Source organism: Lycium ferocissimum, chromosome 8 (assembly GCF_029784015.1).
Source record: "Lycium ferocissimum isolate CSIRO_LF1 chromosome 8, AGI_CSIRO_Lferr_CH_V1, whole genome shotgun sequence".
Classification (NCBI taxonomy): domain Eukaryota; kingdom Viridiplantae; phylum Streptophyta; class Magnoliopsida; order Solanales; family Solanaceae; genus Lycium; species Lycium ferocissimum.
Genome location: NC_081349.1, coordinates 57,961,766 through 57,980,888, shown reverse-complemented (window position 1 = coordinate 57,980,888; position 19,123 = coordinate 57,961,766). Strand labels below are relative to the sequence as shown.

Here is a 19,123-nt window from a genome sequence, read left to right as displayed (position 1 = left end):
AGATATTTAATGGAATAAGACACTTTATAGCATGTTTGGCGAAGCTTTTTTTTTTTTTTTTCTTTCTAAAAGTACTTATTTTTTCAATAAGTGCTTATTTAAAAGAAAAGTGAGGTGTTTGGTCAAGCTTTTGGGAGAAACTAAATGATTTTGAGGAGTAACAGAAGCAGTTTTTCAGAAGTTAAAAAAAACAGCTTTTGTCCAAAAGCACTTTTTTGAAAAGTACTTTTGAGAAAAATACAAATAGAAGCACCTTTTAAAAGTTTGATCAAATACTAATGACTGCTCAAAAGTATTTTTTTAATTAATTGACCAAACATAAATTGTTTTTCACTAAAATTGCTTTTTTGAAAAGTATTTTTTAAAAAAAAGTATTTTTTAAAATAAACTGATTTTAGAAGCTTGGCCAAACAAGCTATTAATCTCATCACTGAATATTATGTCGCTAATCGTGATTAAGCATCTGGATTACATTCTTTATATGATAAAAAAAGTACTTATTCTGTTGTCCGAGAACACTTGACCCGTGCCACTTAATTGTTACTCCCTCCGTCTCCGTCCCAATTAATATGAGAGTTGACGGAAAGTCGAACAATTTTTTTCTTTGACTATAATATATATATTTTTAATATTTTATAATAAAATTTACATATTTGAAAACTATATAAAAATCAGTATTAATCTGCACAATTAATAAACAATATGAGAAAATCGTAATCAAAGAAAGAATTATTTGACTCCCCAAATAGATCAACACTCGTATAAATTGAAATGATATTTGAATATGTTGGGAGTTCCACATTAATTGGGGAATGGGCCGATAGTTTATGCTTATATGAATCTTATATGAATTTGGATTACTCCGCTGATGAGCTATCTTCTCGAGTTGGGATGGGCCATGTGCCTTATCTTTACAATTATATAGTCATTTTTTCTCACATTTTCTTTTGGTTCTTTTATCCTTTTGTGTTAACCTTCTTGCATTCTTTCGTATATCAACAAAAAATAGTGATAGTAACATATTATAGTAACTTGATTTTAAAAGGACTTTAATCACATCCTAAAAAAATGACGACCGTCTATTTATTATCGGATGCTCCAAAGGGACAAATTGATGACAATCCTTGATGTAGATGGAGAATGTCACACAAATTAAATCAAGGTGAGATTGATGTTACAGTTTACGGTTTCTTTCACATTTAAGCAGTACAAATTAATGACTTTATTTTCTTCTTGTCTAATGTTTTGAAGTTGCGTTTCAGAATTTAAAGTTGTGCTTGGACATGTATTTTACTTGAACAAAAATTTGAAATTTTGTGATTGGACGCGAAATTTCTCCAAAAACCTAATTTGAGGCCGTTTTTGAAACTTCAAAATATCTTAAAGATAAATTTAAAATCAACTCGCAAAATAAATCTCGTGATAGTACATATTACTCGAACATAAAGATATTTAATTGAGTAATTGTTTCGAGAGTATGGTTTTGAAAAGATATGTGGATGCTTTATGCCAACTTAATTGTCATTATAAGCATGTTGAAACAGTTCTAAATTGACGAGCTGCTGTGTGGGTGTATGCAACACACGTGTAAAGTTATATAACATGTAGCTAACACTTATACAGGCCACATGTCAATTATGTAAAGCAGGGACTCAATATTGGCAAAGACGACTTTATTTTATTATTCTTTTTTCGAATAAATTTGGTACGTAGTATATTAGCCTAAAAGAAAGAGGAATGAGGATGTAATAGAACAGAACAGGAGAAAATCACTTAACTAATTTTTAAAGGTTTAAGTTCTGAGTTGTTTCCTTAGGGGAATCTTAGTTTCTCAGTTAGTTAGCTATTTGAACTTTTTTTTTTTTTTTTTGAGAGTTCAATTTGATTTCCCACCTTTAATTCTCTTCCCCATTTCCCTCTTTTCCTACCCCCAATTATTTTTTTTTAAAAAAGTTCTTTCTGGATAATATTACTGCAAATGACGAGATAAGTAAAATCCCAATCGAGAAGCTAAACACTGATTCAAATTTGTAAAATTGTAGATTAACCACAATAGCGCCATAAAGTAAAAAAAGCTAACACTCGATTATAATATATAAATCAAGATATATTCTAATTTGTCTAACCATATATTGTAAACCGAAAAGAAAAAGGCAACGTGACACTAGGAGAGTAGACTTGGTTTTAGTATATGATGATACTGTTGATAGGAGACCTGTAACAAATAATTTTATAATCATTTTCTCCGTATCACATATCAACTATCCGTATTTCTTCCCAAAACTTTAATATTATTTTAGTAAATAATATTGTCCATGGGAGACCTGCAAATAAAATGATCTTTATAATCATTTTCTCTATATCAACTATTCATATTTCTTCCTAAAAAAATTTGTACGAAAAAGGGTTAAAAGTGTTCTTGAATAATTGAATATAGAATAAAATGTCTTATGTTTAGTTCAAAATACTCCCGATCTATTAGAAAAATGATAAAAATATCCTCATCATTAGCAAACTGATTCAAGTATTCTCCACATCCCGTTAACGGATCTCCAGGTTTCATGTATCCCTTTTAAGACTTATTTCTTTTCTAAAATTGAGATGAAATCCACCTTGAGAAAAAGACTACCCTATTTATTATATATTATGTTTTCTCTTTCATTGAGAAGACATATTTTTTTGTTCTTGAACTTCTTCTCCATAAAAAGTTAAGTATAGAAGTGCGACCTAATGGTTACTCTTAATAAAGTGGGATAAAAAATTATTTAAAAAAACCCGAATTCAAATGTCAACAAATAAATATAAGGCGATTGCTTTCCATCTATCTGTCTAGTTTTTGAAGGAGATATATGTACTGGTGGAAGTTAACAGATACTCATAAAATAGTTAAGTTATGCGCGAATTGAGCCAATATGCTAACGCCGAAGGTACTTTTGACATATTTATCATAGTTAAGGGGTATTTTTGGATCAAAACCCAAATGGAGGACTTCTTTGTTCTATATCCAACCTGTCAAAAGTATTTTTGGTCCTTTTTCGAAAAAAATAAAAGACTTTTATTCTCTATATCACTTGGGCAAAACTTATAACCAAAAAAGCCATTTTTTATATCTTACCCTAGTTAGCCTATTTTTGTACTATATAATTTGAAATATATATTAAGGTAAAAGGCAATAATTTTTAAATTTGTAATTATGATTTCCATTTTTCTATACTTAGAAAATGATTGAGAGTGATATTCATGTCTTTTCATCACAGATTTAAACATCATTGCGTGAATTAACGTGAAAAATTAAGAACCGCATTGTTGAAATTTGTAAAAGCTTGCTAATTCACAAATTAATTTGTGCAACACTCCTAGTAGAAGGCCGAGTTGAAACTCTCTCTATCCTCAGTTATTGCGTACATGGCGAGCAAGTTGTTGAAGTTTTTGATAATTGATGATTGAGGTTTGTTGGGGATGTAATTTTGAAATTTTGATTAAAATTTGAAGCTATTCGATGAAAATTTAAGCTACTTAATGATGTTTTTGACCATTTCAAATGTTGTTTCGTGAGTTAAAGTTCATAGGAGACATAATTCTTATATATAAGTTTGTATAATATTATATAACAGTATAAAAGTGTGAGTAAACATCTTTTATACATTATTATACACTTTTATACAAGATTGATACGTTATTTACAGTACGTGTATAATATTGTATACTGAATGTATAAACATTATTATGAAATAAGCTAGCTATACAAATGTAAATTAAATATATAATATTTATGTGAATACAATGTATTATGTTGGACGGTATATTTTTAAAAAGATCCGAAAATTTAATACTCCCTCCGTTCACTTTTACTTGTCCACTTTTGACTTTTCACACTGTTTAAGAAATAATGATTAAGATAGGTATTTTACCACAACACCCCTATTAACTAATATTCAATCTCAATAATTGAAACCCAAATTCCCATACGTAATTATTAGAGCAATATGAAGTTCCACTGTTCAACATTAAGTTTTTATAGATACTAGCACTTTACAACTCATCCATCTCTTTAGTGCTTCAAATTCTTTGGAGGCAAACAATAAAAATGCTTCACTGGAGCCAAACGATTCAGAAAATTTTGGAGCCAAACAATTCAGAAAATACTTCACCTGTTATGAAATTATATAATTGCAAATAAATAAGAGAAGCAAACTAAAATAACTTTGTAGAGAATCATTCTTCTTGGTGTTACAAATGAGAAAAAAAGCTCCCTATTTATAGAAGAGTTTTGCCTCTAAACCTACAACATATACAACTTATACAAGTTGCTCTACAACTTGAACACAACTTGGTACAACTAAGATACAACTGGCACTTGCAAGTTATATTTATCACTTTAAGTCAAGTGGTACAATATACACTTCTAGTTGTATAATCATTAATAAGACATCCAAAATACAACTTGACAAATGGTTTATAACACTCCCTCTTAGATGTTTATTAATAGATAATGTGCCTCGTTAAAACGTTACTAGAAAAAACTCAGTAGGAAAAATCCTAGTGAAGGAAAAAGAGTACACATATCTCGAAATACGCATTTCCAGCTGCCTCATGAAAAATCTTAGGAGGAAAACCCAATGGGACAAAACCTTGGTTAGGAAAAAAGAGTGCAACGCGTATTTTACCCCCCCTGATTAAAGCATCGCTAGATCCTTGACGATGAATGATGATGTACTCCGATCTTGAATATCAACTCATTCTATGTCGAGGTTGGCAGTACCTTATGATCAAAACTGTCAAATCATCATTTGAACGAACTGGTTGATCACCTATGCCACCATCTTTTGATAGAGTTGCATCGTTGTCATATGATATTATTGGAAGCACATCAAGACCATTCTTGGCTTGCTTTATAAATTTGTTGTTATCTTGTCATGTGAAACATGATATGAAGCAACCCCTCATGGGCATAAATAACATGTTTGGATCAAACATTTACGTCGATCATATGAATAACCCATATACAAAAGCTTGACAATATGTGTTAGGATAAACACATTCATGTTGGGGCTTTTTTACAAGATGCAATTGATCTTACTTCAATATCTCCATATAGGAGTAAAAACTATATCATGTCCATAGTTATAGCAAGATATTTAAATGCATTAATTGCTCAAAAATATAATACTTCAGGACCAATTTAATTTTCTAGTTCTTTTAGCATAATCTACTGCTTTTGGAAACTCTTCAGAGCTTCAGTTATATTCAAGCCATCAACTTGCACATCAATATGAAATATTCTGATTATCGTAAAGATACAAGGGTAATTAGAGTCATAATTGTACACTTCACTAATGAATATTCATTGAGGTGATTCCTGCACATCTACCTCGATTCATTTTAAGGATTATAAACAAGTTTCCCAAGAACTTGTATATGCTTCAGGCATTTTGAATCCTTAAGAAATTTTCATATAAATTTTGTCAAGTAAGTCATATAGACTGTGACAAAACTTGTGGCATCCATCAGTGTAAATAGTGTGACATCTTATGATGTCTGGACTGCAGGTCCAATAAGCTTTACGCTTACCAAGATGTATCATACTACTTGGTAATTATTTCTATGTCAACATGCTTTAAGAGACGTAGAATTCAAATCTTCACAACCTTATACAATATTGCGCGATATATTGTATCAAAAATATGATCGACAATATATCATTTGTATCGGTTCGCAATTCGACATAACTTATTTAGATCTCATCACATCATTTTTTTCAGGTACCTGAACCTCCCATGAGGTTTCATAAAGTGCTATGTCATAGGCTCTTCAAGATCCCATTGCCTCCTTATTATGATCATTTTGATCATTTGCTCCTCCTCTTTTTCAAGGATTATTACATTTGGAACCGATTGGTCTACCATGCTCCATGCATGCTGTAGACTCTGTCCTTCAGGGATATTAGGAGCATTTTACAGATGAAATATGAAATAGTTGGTTCAAAGAAATCCCTCTATCATTGGACTTGAATTATCTGAGGATCATACTGATGACTATCTGAGAATCATACTGATGATATTTCACAACATATTTCTTAGCTGCATATTCTCTCCCCCTTATGTTAGAAAAACTAAAATATATCCCCATTTTCTTTGGGAAATTTATCTATGTGCATCATGGTATATCAATTAATCATATACCGCACATCAAAAGCTATAAGATGGAAATATCTAGTTTCTGACCCTGAACCAATTATGAGGGGAGAATTTATCATATTTATTGGTCTGAAGCATACAAGTGTCATTGTATGCAATATATCATATATCTGAAGTTCTGTTCTCATAAGCAATGGTTTAGCTATATTATGGAGGCATCCATTGCCAAACCAGTTTACATATAAACCAGCATTATCAAGATGAATTGTCTTGATTACATAATCTGGAAATTATGCTTCCAACTCGATTATTTTGAGCAAGCAACTTCGTAAATGTCAAACTGTCGGTTGACAATAAACGTACATGTGACTGTCTCATAGATACATCTATTTAAGACATCACATTGCAGGTGAAGGGGCCTATATTCACCTTTTATACTTTCCAGAATTTTAGGGGATTCAGTCCCAACATTAGCTGTGTAATTAATTTATCATGAGAAGAAGCAACACAAACAAATTCTTGAAGAATCTTCTAGTTCTTCAATATATTTTCTTGAAGAATCTTCTAGTTCTTCAATATATTTTGATACTTAATTAGCACATCAGATTTAAATCAGGACGACCAAAATGGTCTTGTCAACTGATAAATTATTTGTACCCGTAAACTTTAAGTTTACCATGACGAGTGCTATTTATTTTAGTAAACTTCTGATTTACTATTGCATGAGATTTTATGTCATAAACTTCTGGTTTATTGTGACATGTGATCCATCACGCTCGAGTAACGTTTCATAGGCGTATTTCTTACCCGTAGTAGCTTAAAGATATTCAATATTCCAATCATTTGTAGTCCCAATATGATAACCAATTTTATTGCTAGTAAACTTTAGGTTCACTATAATATGTGTTCTACTTGTAACGATTCCGATCTAGGACAAATAATGCTATCATAAATATCCTCTTCGAGAGACTTAAATTTATTTACCATAATCATATACCATTTGGACACTGCTGGTGTCATGATAGTTATAGATAAACAATTAGCCCTTCTGAAGCCCGTGATCATTAGTTTCTACTACCAAATATTTTTTAGATACATCTGGTATCACGAAAGAAGGTTTGGTTAGACACTACTGGTGTCACAAAAGAAAACAGTAATCAAATGAAAATTTAAAGACAATTTTAAACTATAAATTACGAAAAGTAAACGTTAAGCTCTAAACTTTAGTATTTCAAATATCTCCTTCAAGAAGATTAGCTATTAACATCTGAATGTTTTGTATCAAAGCGGCAACCACATAGTAATCACATCTTTCAGGAAAAAATACATCAATGTTTATTTCCTTCAAGGAAATCAATAACAACTAACCATAATGTATTAATGTGGTTATAGCAGAAAGCATTCTACTTTGCTCCCTTTTGCCTTAAAATGATACTTTAATAAAATTATTCAAGATGTTTCTACGTATGACAGGTACGTGTTGCAATGCCTTAATTTCATACCACAAAAATAACATGTTTATCACTTGTTATTTTATCTCTCTGGAAGTGGTATTTCTTCATTCACTTCAATGAATGAAACTTGATAATTCAGATGTGCTTGAAATATGATGTTCATCACTAGCTCGTTATTTTGCTCAAGCAAAAGAAGACATTGCTTCAGAATAATTCTAAGATATTTACTAATTCTTTCTACTTCTGGAGTAAAGTTTCAGGATTTTACTACTTCAGGAATAAAGTTTAAAGTTTTACCACTTTGGGAGTAAAGTTTAAAATATTTTACTACTTCGGGAGTAAATTTTAAAGTTTTACTATTTCAGGAGTAAATTCCACAATTCTACTACTTCAGGAGTAGAGTTTAGAGTATTAGTATTTCGAGAGTAGATTTCGTAATGTTTCTACTTCAGGAGTAGATTTAAGAGTTCTACTACTTCGGGAGTAGATTTAAAAGTTCTACTACTTCGGGAGTAGAATTCACAGTTTGCTACTCCGGAAGAAAATTTTTGAGTTTACTACTTTGGGAGTAAAACATAGACTATTTGGAATATTTTTTTGCCCAATTATTCTACCTCTTCTGGAGATGAATCGTGATATCTTCACAATCAAGAGCACGTCCATACTTATAAACTTTACTAAATACTGTCACATTCACTTCAGGGAATGAATTTGTATGTGTAACATTTATCAAAAGTTCTCATTCTTCGGGAATGAAACATATCTTATCGTGCCTTAAGCATATCATATTATAATAGCTTAGGACCTCTTTCAAGATAATGCTACTTCATGAGCAAATCGAGGCATACACTATAATGGAGAAACCAGAAAGACGGACGATCATTTGTACTTTAAAGAGCATATCCTCGTGACAAATTCATCATAGATTTTTCAACGACTAAAGCAAAGAAATGATTCCAAATCAGATGATTTTTTACTTGTATTTCAATGCTACAAATTTCAATACAAATTTAGCTCAATACAGAATATTATCAACTCCAAACTGTCTTATTCAGCAGAAAAGCAAACAAGAAAAAACAGTATCTATAATGGTCATACCTGTGGAGGAGGCGGAAATAAGTGAGCAAGCTCTTCAGGGATATTCCCTATGTTCCTTTGATATAAGCTAAGTAACGCATTTAATTGTGATTTCATACTCGTCATCTCTTTCTGCCACTTTGGAGTGGGATCGCTAGTTCTATATGAAACCATATTAACACGACCAACTCTCCTAGATGTTTGTTTGAATGCCACAGTTGGAACTACACCTAAGCCTAACCCTCGAATACGGTTGGAGTATTCGGGAGCAAGCACTAGACCAAGTGCATCATTTGGTGAAACTTCGGTAAGATATTCTGGTCTTGCACTTCAAATTTCTTCAATTTTCTCTTACGAAAGAAAAACAGGTATGAACGACATATTAAGTTCTCCTACACTGAAGACAAAAATCAGCTCGTAGCACAGAGCAAATAAAAATCATTTTCTAGTCATGTGAAGTCATGCAGATATAATAAAACCAACTTGTAGTTCAATAGGCCTAAATGTGAAGACATGAAAATTTTCATACATGTAGGCCTAAATGTGGAACAGAAGCAGAGTCCTGCTAACTCCAGTAAGATAATTGATAGTATATCCTCCTATGAATGAAATCGAAGACAATAGAATACTTACCCCAATCACCCTAGCCTCATCAGATACATAACTCCCATCTTTTCTCTTATGAGTCTCCATCCACATTTGGCCTCGATTAACAGCTTTTCCCTTTGCCTTCTGAAATTTTCAAATTGTAAAACGTTAGTAATTAATTAAGAATGTACTTATCTAAGAACATCGTTTTACACTACCATTTCGGCCCTTCTTCTAGCCAAACTCTTAGCACCACCAGTATGAGGAATTTGGTTTTGTCGACTCTGTTGATTCTTCCTACAAAGCTCCTACAAGTTAAAATAGATTAATTTCTATTACATAAGAGCAAAAGAGGGAAATTTCCTGATGATATCTTCTTTATTCAGTAGCGAAAAAGGACTTCTTTACTCAGCCGTGGAGGAGAAAAAAAGACACAACAACGACAGAGAAGAAGCAGCAAGAAGAAGAAGCAGCAAGATGCAGTACCTGTGTTTTCGGGTTTCTGCGATAATTAACAAACAGTGCCCACTGGTCCATGGGTATGTCTTCTAGACATTTCCTGATGATTTCTTCTTTACTCAGTAATGGATCTTCAGCATGACGAAATAGTTTACCCCTGTGCTCCCTCCATTTTTGGCTAAGATTATTGTTGATCCATATTTTTGCCTCTTCTTGATCAATCCTAAAGAGAAATCGAGGCTGCACAGAAATAAAATATGTTTTTATTGCAGTTTTACATAAATAACTAAAATATGCAAACTAAATAAAATAAAAGACAAGTACCATTAGGATTTCATTAATAACACGATCCAAAAAAGGCTTGGGCATGGCTGGCCATTTGTCAAAGGCGATAGGGAAGTACAGAGGATTTGCAGCAAGGTCCCCTAAGACTTGGGCAATTAAACCAGCTGATTTTCCAATAGTTGATGCATACTCATCAAACTCCACTATTATACGCAATCCATCGTCCAAGTTATGAACATCCTTAACCTTCAGTCTAACCATTTTTATTACTTGAAGTGTATCAAAAACAAAACAAAGATGGATGATAATTTCCATTCTCATCTTCCCAGAGTTCTTTCCTTATACCCATTTCTCTAAGATCCTTCCTAGCTTTAGAATTGTCTTTGGATTTTTCAGAAGCATTGAGCAAAGTGTATATCACATTCTAACACACATTCTTCTCAATGTGCATAATGTCTAGATTATGACGCAACAAGTTAGATTCCCAATAAGGAAGATCAAAAAATATGCTTCTCTTTCTCCATTGTCTCGGTCCTTCTTCAACAACATCTTTTACTCGAGTTCTTTTACCTTTATCATTTGACTCGGGTACTTTTCCAAAATTTATTAATGCCCTCCATTTGTTTCAAGATGTCTGACCCTGATAATGTAATCGGTGGCTCCCGTTGATCGATTTTCCCATTAAAACGAACACGTTGCAATCTAAACTGATTGCCTCTTTCAAAAAAATGACGATGACCCATGAAACACCACTTTCTACTATGCTTCAACCTGTAAGAGTCTGTAGCAAAGTTACATGTCGGGCAAGCAAACTGAGTGTGTGTGTTCCATCCAGATAAGTTACCAAGCCTAGGAAAATCGCTAATTGTCCACATCAAAGCTGCTCGCATTTTTAAATATTTCATTCCTTGAAGAATCTAATGTTTACACTCCATCGTACCACAATTCCCTCAACTCTTGGATAAGAGGTTGTAAGTACACGTCTATGTCATTGCCTGGCATTTGTTTTCCTGGAATGAAAGAAGTTTGTTTCATGCACTCCCAAGGAGGACCGTTGTATGGAATAAGAACCACCGGCCAAATACTATAATTTGTTGATTGCTCCAAAAGAATTAAAACCGTCACTAGCTAGGCCTAGTCGTACATTCCGAGGATCTATTGCAAATTCAGGATGAAGTAAGTCAAATGTTTTCCAAGCCTGAGAATCCCTGGGATGCCTCATCAATCCATCTTGGTTACCCTCTAAAGAATGCCATCTCATGGACTCGACAGTTTTAGAGCACATGAACAATCTTTGCAGCCTCGGCTTTAGTGGGAAGTAGCGCAAAATCTTTGCAGGCTGTTTCTTTTTATTATCCTTCCACCTAGATGTCTTGCAATTTTTGCATTCTTGCAAGCCTTCATTGTCTTCCCCAAAATTTGACATACAATCATTTGGGCAAGCATGTATCTTGGTATAATTAAGACCAAGTTTGTTGATGGTTTTCTTGGCCTCATAAAAGGAAACAGGAATCTTGGCATCGTCAAAGGCATCTTTTAATAAATCTAATATCATACTCATCGCTTTGTTAGTCATTCGGCACAGACACTTTATGTGATACAATTTGATTAGAAAGGACAATTTGGAATACTTCGTACACCCTTCGTATAATGGTTGCTTGCCACCTTCGATCATCTCATAGAACTTTGCATAATCTTCATTATGCCCTTCAATACGCTCTTCATTAAGTATTTCGTCTCTATTTATAGGCTCACTAGACATATCGGTCTCATTGACATTGTTCCCAGTGAACCCAAATGCATAATTAATCATGGTTTCCATTAGACTCCGGGGCCGCAAAGTATCTTTCATTACACGCGTGTTCTGAGATGTTTTTGGCATAGTCGCATTTGAATCTTCACCATGCATATACCAGAATCTATAATTTTTAGGAAAAGGCTTAAAAGTCGAGTGCTCTTCAACTACACCTCTTATTTGCCACTTGTTAAAACCACATCTCGAACACGGGCATTTAATTACACGCCCACCAATAGACCCATGCTCAAAAGCAAAATCCAAAAACTTTTTTAGCCCATCTTCATATTCAGGAGTGTTTTGTGGTTTGTTAATCCAAGATTCATCGATTGGCATGGCTAGAAAGGAAGACGTAATATTCAACTTGAAGTTAAAGTAACATCACAATATCTAAATGAAAAATAAGAATAGCAAGCATCTTTATGATAGTAATTATCTACCTGAACTCTGAATCTACACAATATCACAATATCATGTGTTAGCAATATGTATGACCAGTGTATACTGTCTTCATACAAGGAAAAGACAAAGAGGCACTAATAGACTTCCTCTTTCATTGATGTGAAAATCGATAAATGGAAACAATCCTAGACCATTGTAGAAAATCACTAGAATTCACATTCAATAAAAACTTACTCTGATCCAAAATTGAAAAGAGAAGGATGAGAATGATACCAAACAATTTCATTGATGTGAAAATCGAGCAAATTACATAAGTAACACTAAACAAACACAAAAAAAAAAAAAAAATTTTTGATCAATGATCAATCGATGTACAAATAGCTGGAATTCATACTCAACTGAAACTCTCAAATCCAAAATCAGAGTACAGAGAAGAATGTAAAAATAAGCAGACAGAAGTGAGCATACGAAAAGGTCAATTTCAAGACAAGTTTTAATATTTACAAATTAACATACACAACTTGACCTCTGAACATAAAATATTTACCAACTTTAAGGCATTGGCATTTAAAATCACCTTCTTTCAAACTTTCCACGGAAGGTCAAATTATACTTAAATTTTTAAGAAGAAAGCAATTATTCTAATTTTAAAATATATAACAACGAAAAATATAACAGCAGAGCAACAAATCTATACCTTGATTAAGTTTATCACTTCAATATGATCCCAATAGCTTCACCAACAGCTTTTGATCCCTTGGCTACCTATCAAACGATTTAATGCCAAATTAGGTTAATATTAGCATGAACAACAATTAAAAATGTCAAAATTAGGTTAATATTAGCATGAACAACAACTAAAAATGTCAAAATTAGGCTAATATTAGCATGAACAACAACTAAACATGTCCAAATAAGGTTAATATGATATTTACGTTAATATTAGCGAGAACAACAACTAAAAATGTCAAAATTAGGTTAATATTAACATGAACAACAACTAAAAATGTCAAAATTAGGTTAATATGATATTTAGGTTAATATTAGAATGAACAACAACTAAAATTAATTGCATGCAATCCAAATACCAACCAAAGCAGCCAAAAATTAGGCAAATATCAAACCAACTGAACTGAAAAATAACAAAAACTAAAAGAAAGAGAAAAATTGAAAGCGATTGAGAGAAAAATTGGGGGAAAATTGCGATTGAGAAGAACAAATAGAAAAAGAGAGTGACGATTGGAGCTTAAAGAGATTTACCTTAAAATAATAGCAATTTCCCCACTCTTTCAGCTAATTGATTGATTTACCATAAAATAGAGATGATTGCTTACGTTTAGCTTGCAAGTAGAAAAAGAGAGATTGACTAGAGCAAAATCGAAGGCATATGAACACTAAATTCTCTCGTTGTGGGGAAATTGCTATTATTTGGGGAAAGAGAGATATGTTGTGGGATTTGGGGAAAGAGAGAATATGAATATGTAGTGGAAGCTTCTAATATGCTGTGGGATTTACTTTTTTTTAAAAACAAATAGCGGCGGTTCAAACCGCCGTAATCATGTTAAAACCGCCGCAATCATGTTAAAACCGCCACAAATAAAATATTTAATACGGCAGTTGAAAAACCGTCGTATTATGTCTCGTATTGTGGCGGTTCTAAAAACCGCCGTCAATACACCGCCACAATTAAGCCCTTTTTTGTAGTGAGTTGTAAGCCCAGATGCCATTGAGAAAGTTTTAAGTCCTCTGAGCATCATCACCACTGATTCAAATTCTCCTTTACTGAAGATTAGCATATCATCAGCAAAACATAATTGGTTTAATTTCAAACTTCTACATTTAGTGTGGTATGCAAATCCATCTTGCCTTGCAACCCAATTCATGAGCCTAGAGAAGTACTCCATACAAATGACAAATAGCAACGGGAAGATTGGATCCCCTTGCTTTATTCCTCTCTTACCATTTATTTCTCCATGTAGTCCACTATTAAGAGCAATAGTGTACTGTACATGTTGTAATACATTTCTTGATCCACTTGATGAACTGGTAGGGAAATTCCAATCCATACAACATTTCTTCCACAAAATCGCATTCCACAGTATCATAGGCTTTCTCGAGTATTTATAAGATTTGAAAGTGGAAAGCACATAACATTCTATGAGTACATGCGTTCTTCATTCTCGGATATCGTAAATAGGGATCATATTTTTTCCTTGACTCTCTCTCACCTATATGTAACATGGTTTTATCAGAATCTTTTGTAAAATTTATTTTGCTGGTTATAATTATATTTGTCTAATGTGGTAAATACAATACATTTCAACTATTATAATCATTATTTTCTATCAATTATTCATATAATTAGAATGGTTTAAACAATGTAAACAAAACACGTGATGATGTATTCATAAAAGATGGAAGAGAAAAGAACGGTTCGTGACTCAATTATGGTGGATAGAAAATGAGACATAACAGCAAGTCCACAAGCTTACCTAATAAATTGTTCACCTAATTAATCTACAAGCTGGATTTGAAGCAGCACAATGAAGAGTGAAGTGTTAATTATATGGTTGATAACATCGGTCAACCATATCATTTTAGTTGTGCTAAAAATGTACCATTAATAAAGAATTGTACTTTTCCGTTCAAATATATGTGATACTCTTTATATTTTAGAACATCTCAAATTACATGGTGTGGTTTTACTAATAATATTTGTCTACATAACAATAATAATAACTATATTTCAATCCCGAATAAGTTGAAGTCCATTGTATGATATCACATAGTCCATCTCACTCCATACAAGACCGTCTCATGAATCCAATATTTTAGAGAAAATTAGTTTCTTAATATTATTCTACATTTTCAAATATCTTAAACTTGATGTTACTTTTTATTTGATGTCATAATTTCTTAGGCAAAATACATCAAAACACCCCTAAACTATACCCAAAATGTTGATATCACATCTAAACTATACGAGCGACCTATTACGCACCTCAACATCTTAAAAGTGAATTTAAGACCACCCTGCAAGGTATTATACCACTTTCACAGCGTGTGGTGTTCCACACGCGCATGCCACGTCAGCGCCACGTGGAAATAAAGTAAATTTTATTATTTTCGATACTTTTTCTTTTTTCTTTTAAATGACCAGTTTGTTTCATTTTGTTTGTACTGTGTGCTGGTGGGAGTGTACCATATGTTGATTTGATTTGTCTTGCGATTGCGGATCTGTTTGAACCGTTTTCGTCGTTCAATGCTTCTATTGCTCCCATTATCATCTACAATGAAAAACAAAACTCAATATATAATATATGGTTCACCAAAAAAAAAAAAAAAATTAAAAACAAGAACTCAAAAATACACCCAAATTTACTTGTCAAATTGATACAAAAATAGCATCAATAAACAGGGAGTTAACATTCCATTTTCAAGCTCAGATTAATGTCCATAATTAGAAAGTGTACCCACTAATATCAACTTCTAAATCTGTAACAACCCTTAAAGACCCAAAAGATATGAAGAACAAAATGGGAAATAAAACAAAAAAAGAAAGAAAAAAACCTCAAAATAATCACTGTATAGTTCTACACCCAAAATTTCCTTAATTGAAGCTCATTATTATTTTATAGGTAGATTAGATAGAAATTCGGTGACCGGAAAATGAAGAAGATCGGAAAAAATGGAAGTTCACTGGAAAAAATGGAAGTTCACCGGAAAATATTGAATCTTATTGAAAACAATGGTGGTTATGCAATAAGAAAGAGAATAGGGATGAAGAAGAAAGGGAGAGTGGGGGAGGAGGGGGGTGGCAGGTTACAAAAATATTTATTTTAATAAAAAATGGAATAAAAAAATAAATTTTTATAAAAAACGCGTCATTTATTAATTATTTTTTTATTTTGTGCCACGTCAGCTTTTAGGGGGCATTAAATTCACTTTTAAGATGTTAAGGTGTGTAATAGGTCGCTCGTATAGTTTAGGTGTGATATCGACATTTTGGGTATAGTTTAGGGGTGTTTTGATGTATTTTTGCCTATTTTCTTAGTCAAAGTAACTTTTCGTCTGTTAATTTAATATCTATGGATCAAAATAATATTCTAAACTTTTGTATCCAGTTAAAATCCCCAATAAAGTATAGGGTCTTTGACATATATATACATCTTAAGGAGAAATATTTACGAAACGTGACGATAGTTTTATATTTACAAAACATAACATTACAAATCCTATACAAAACATGCTTTATATTTTTTTTTTAAAAAAATTAAATTATTTTTTATTTTTTTAAAATCATTTTTTTAAAAAATATTTTTTATTTTTTTTAAAAAAATATTTTTTTTAATTTATTTTTATTTTTTAAAAAAATTAATATATTTTTTTTTGCTCAAAAACTTATGTATGAAAGTTGTATGAAATGTGTATATCTCGCTCAAGACTTAAAAAGTTTGCTCAAAATTTAGTGTATGAAAAATGTATGAAATGTGTATATCTCGTTCAAGGCTTAAAAATCCGCTCAAAATTGTGTGTATGAAAACAATATGAAATTTGTATCTTGCTCATGTCTTAAAATTTCGCTCACATTTTCATGTATAAAGTTCATGTTAGATTTCTCAGTAAAATTAATACAACTACAACAACATTGTAACAATTTTCATACAATATTCAAGGCTTAAAGTTTTCGCTCAAAATTTTGTATATGAAAATTATATTAAAAATTTTGCTCACACATACACATTTCATACAACTTTCATACATAGAAATATGAGGTAATTTTTTAAGCCATTGAGCAAAAAAAAAAAAAAATTAATATTTAAAAAATATATATAAAAATTATTTTTTTAAAAAATAAAAATATTTTTTTTATAAAAAATATATATATTTTGTGGAAAAAAAATAAAAAAACGAAAAATATATGAAAATCCGTCATGTTTTGTAATATATCGTTATGTTTTGTAAATAAGGAAAACTATCGTTACGTTTCGTAAATATTTCTCCTTAACATGTATATATACATAGTTTTCCCTAAAGTATAAGGGCACCCAAGGGCGTGGCCTAGTGGTTAATTAAGTGGGTTGAGCACCATGAGATCTCATGTTTAATTCCCAGCAAAACACTAAGTGATTTCTTCCATATTGTTCTAGCCTTGGTGGACAAAGTTACCTGGTATCTGTTGCTGGTGGGAAGTGGCAGATATCCCGTGGAATTAGTCGAGGTACACGGAAGCTGGTCAGGACACCACGGTTATAAAAAATTACAAGGCACAAGAAGTAAATTAAAACATTTTTTGTAGTGTCATTAAACAGAAAAATTTAAGTCCCAGAAGCCACCATGAGCTCAACTGCTTTCTAATGCGGACTATATCATCAATAATTTAATGAAGAGGTTAGTGGCAAACTAGCAATAAAAAGGCGGACAGGTAAGCCGCACAAGCTTTTTCTTCAATCAATGACTAAATAAAGCATTCGGAGAAAGACAAATTATATATTTTGCCTTATTCACATTATGCCTCATAAACTTAACATAATTTCCAAAATTGATCCCTATCTTAACTAAATATGAATATCTAAATTTAAAGGATGTATCAAAGATAATTCCGCACAGGATCTCAACAAGCCTTACTTTCCGTTCATTATGTTATCAATTAACTCTTGATTTCTAGTTATTTTGATATATTTATAAGGAATTAGATTTACCTAAGATAAGAGTTTCGACAAATATAAAAGAGTTGGAGTCGAAAAATAACAATGTTCAAATTATCACTTTATCAAATTACTTTATAGATTTAAACTTTCGTTCTGACCCATCCAATAATTTCTCGTTAATAATTTGGCTCTTCAGAAGGCTTTACAAGAAAACACCTGATATGTTAAAATAGTGTTAATAATTTATTGCCAAAAAATAGTGTTAATCATTGCATTCCATTTTGTCTTTTTTTTTTTTATGATTTCTAGTATCCCAACATGATATCATTTCGGCACAAATGTTTATTTGATCCTTTACAAACTTTTTTTAGTTTTATAACTCTTTTACAAGAGATCTTCATTTCTTATATATAAGTGATCTGAAAAAAATCATTTTCTTCTATTCAAATTGTAAGAGGTCAAAAGATCTTATTTCCTCAGTTATTTACTTGCTCTTGGGCATGACAGAGGCAGAAACAATTGATATGATATTGTGGTAATTAAAAAAGGCCATCTTGCAAGTAAAGAGCCTAGGCACATGTAATGATTACATCCTGAATAGCTGCGAATTCAGTAATTATTGTTCAGAATTAAAATCACTCATTTAGCTTTACCTCGATTTTGTGGATAATTGAGAAAATTAATTAATATGAAATACATTATAATTTTTGTGAAGTAGGGTTGATCCTATATAATAGTCCCATGTCATGTGGAAGAAGCTTGCGCAAAGGAGACTGGATAGCTTGATAAGGAGTGCATAAAGATCAAGAAATGCTAAAAAGCAAAAGGCTTAAAATGGTAAAGAATGAAAGGTGCTTTTTGGTCTCCCCTAATTCGAGGAGTGCATTGCCTATCAAATGACTTTGAAAAAATAGATTCAACGAAATATATCGTCTGTATTAAGAATTAAAACAAGAAATAAAGAGTTTTCTATTAAAATAACTCTTCTAAAATTTATTTGCGTGCTACAAAGTACATAGAGATCACATTATGGTTATCCATATGTTTGGACAACACTAAAAAGGTTATTCTATACATCATAACCTCCTTTAGTTATTAGTTTTATAGAAGTCAAAGTGTCTCACAGAGTATAAGCAAAACCAAGGACTATAACGGGGGAGTAAAATGAAAATGAAGGAAGGCATGACAATTTGGGCAATAATGTACGCCAATAGCATATCCAGTGTAATTCCATACATTTTTTTGCGCGGATTGCCCTTCTTTTGGGGTGGTCTT

The 19,123-nt window shown here is 31.9% G+C and overlaps 1 protein-coding gene across 3 annotated transcripts; it reads right to left on the bottom strand.

Annotated features, from left to right (window-relative positions):
- Positions 1-8,452: 8,452 nt before the first annotated feature.
- On the bottom strand, positions 8,453-13,767 carry LOC132068773 (uncharacterized). Of its 3 annotated transcripts, XR_009417500.1 has the most exons (5): positions 13,458-13,767; positions 12,895-12,962; positions 9,475-9,564; positions 9,302-9,400; positions 8,453-9,018 (listed from the first exon to the last, which is right to left on the bottom strand). XR_009417500.1 is itself a non-coding variant. In XM_059462469.1 (4 exons), exons 1-4 carry the CDS (start codon positions 9,791-9,793, stop codon positions 8,944-8,946), a joined length of 315 nt encoding a protein of 104 aa, XP_059318452.1. In that variant the 5' UTR covers positions 9,794-9,901; the 3' UTR covers positions 8,458-8,943. The 3 variants fall into 3 exon arrangements, 1 of the variants encoding a protein (XP_059318452.1); XM_059462469.1 differs by lacking the exons at positions 12,895-12,962; positions 13,458-13,767 and adding an exon at positions 9,743-9,901 and having other exon boundaries at positions 8,458-9,018; XR_009417499.1 differs by lacking the exons at positions 8,453-9,018; positions 12,895-12,962; positions 13,458-13,767 and adding an exon at positions 9,743-12,531.
- Positions 13,768-19,123: the final 5,356 nt, after the last annotated feature.

Excerpts from the sequence above, each read along its gene's own strand:
- LOC132068773 (XM_059462469.1), bottom strand. The coding sequence starts at position 9,793 with ATGGACCAGTGGGCACTGTTTGTTAATTATCGCAGAAACCCGAAAACA. Across the intron at positions 9,401-9,474 it reads CTAGAAGAAGGGCCGAAATG|AAGGCAAAGGGAAAAGCTGT; the intron begins GTAGTGTAAAAC and ends TGAAAATTTCAG. Across the intron at positions 9,019-9,301 it reads ATGAGGCTAGGGTGATTGGG|AGAAAATTGAAGAAATTTGA; the intron begins GTAAGTATTCTA and ends TTCTTTCGTAAG.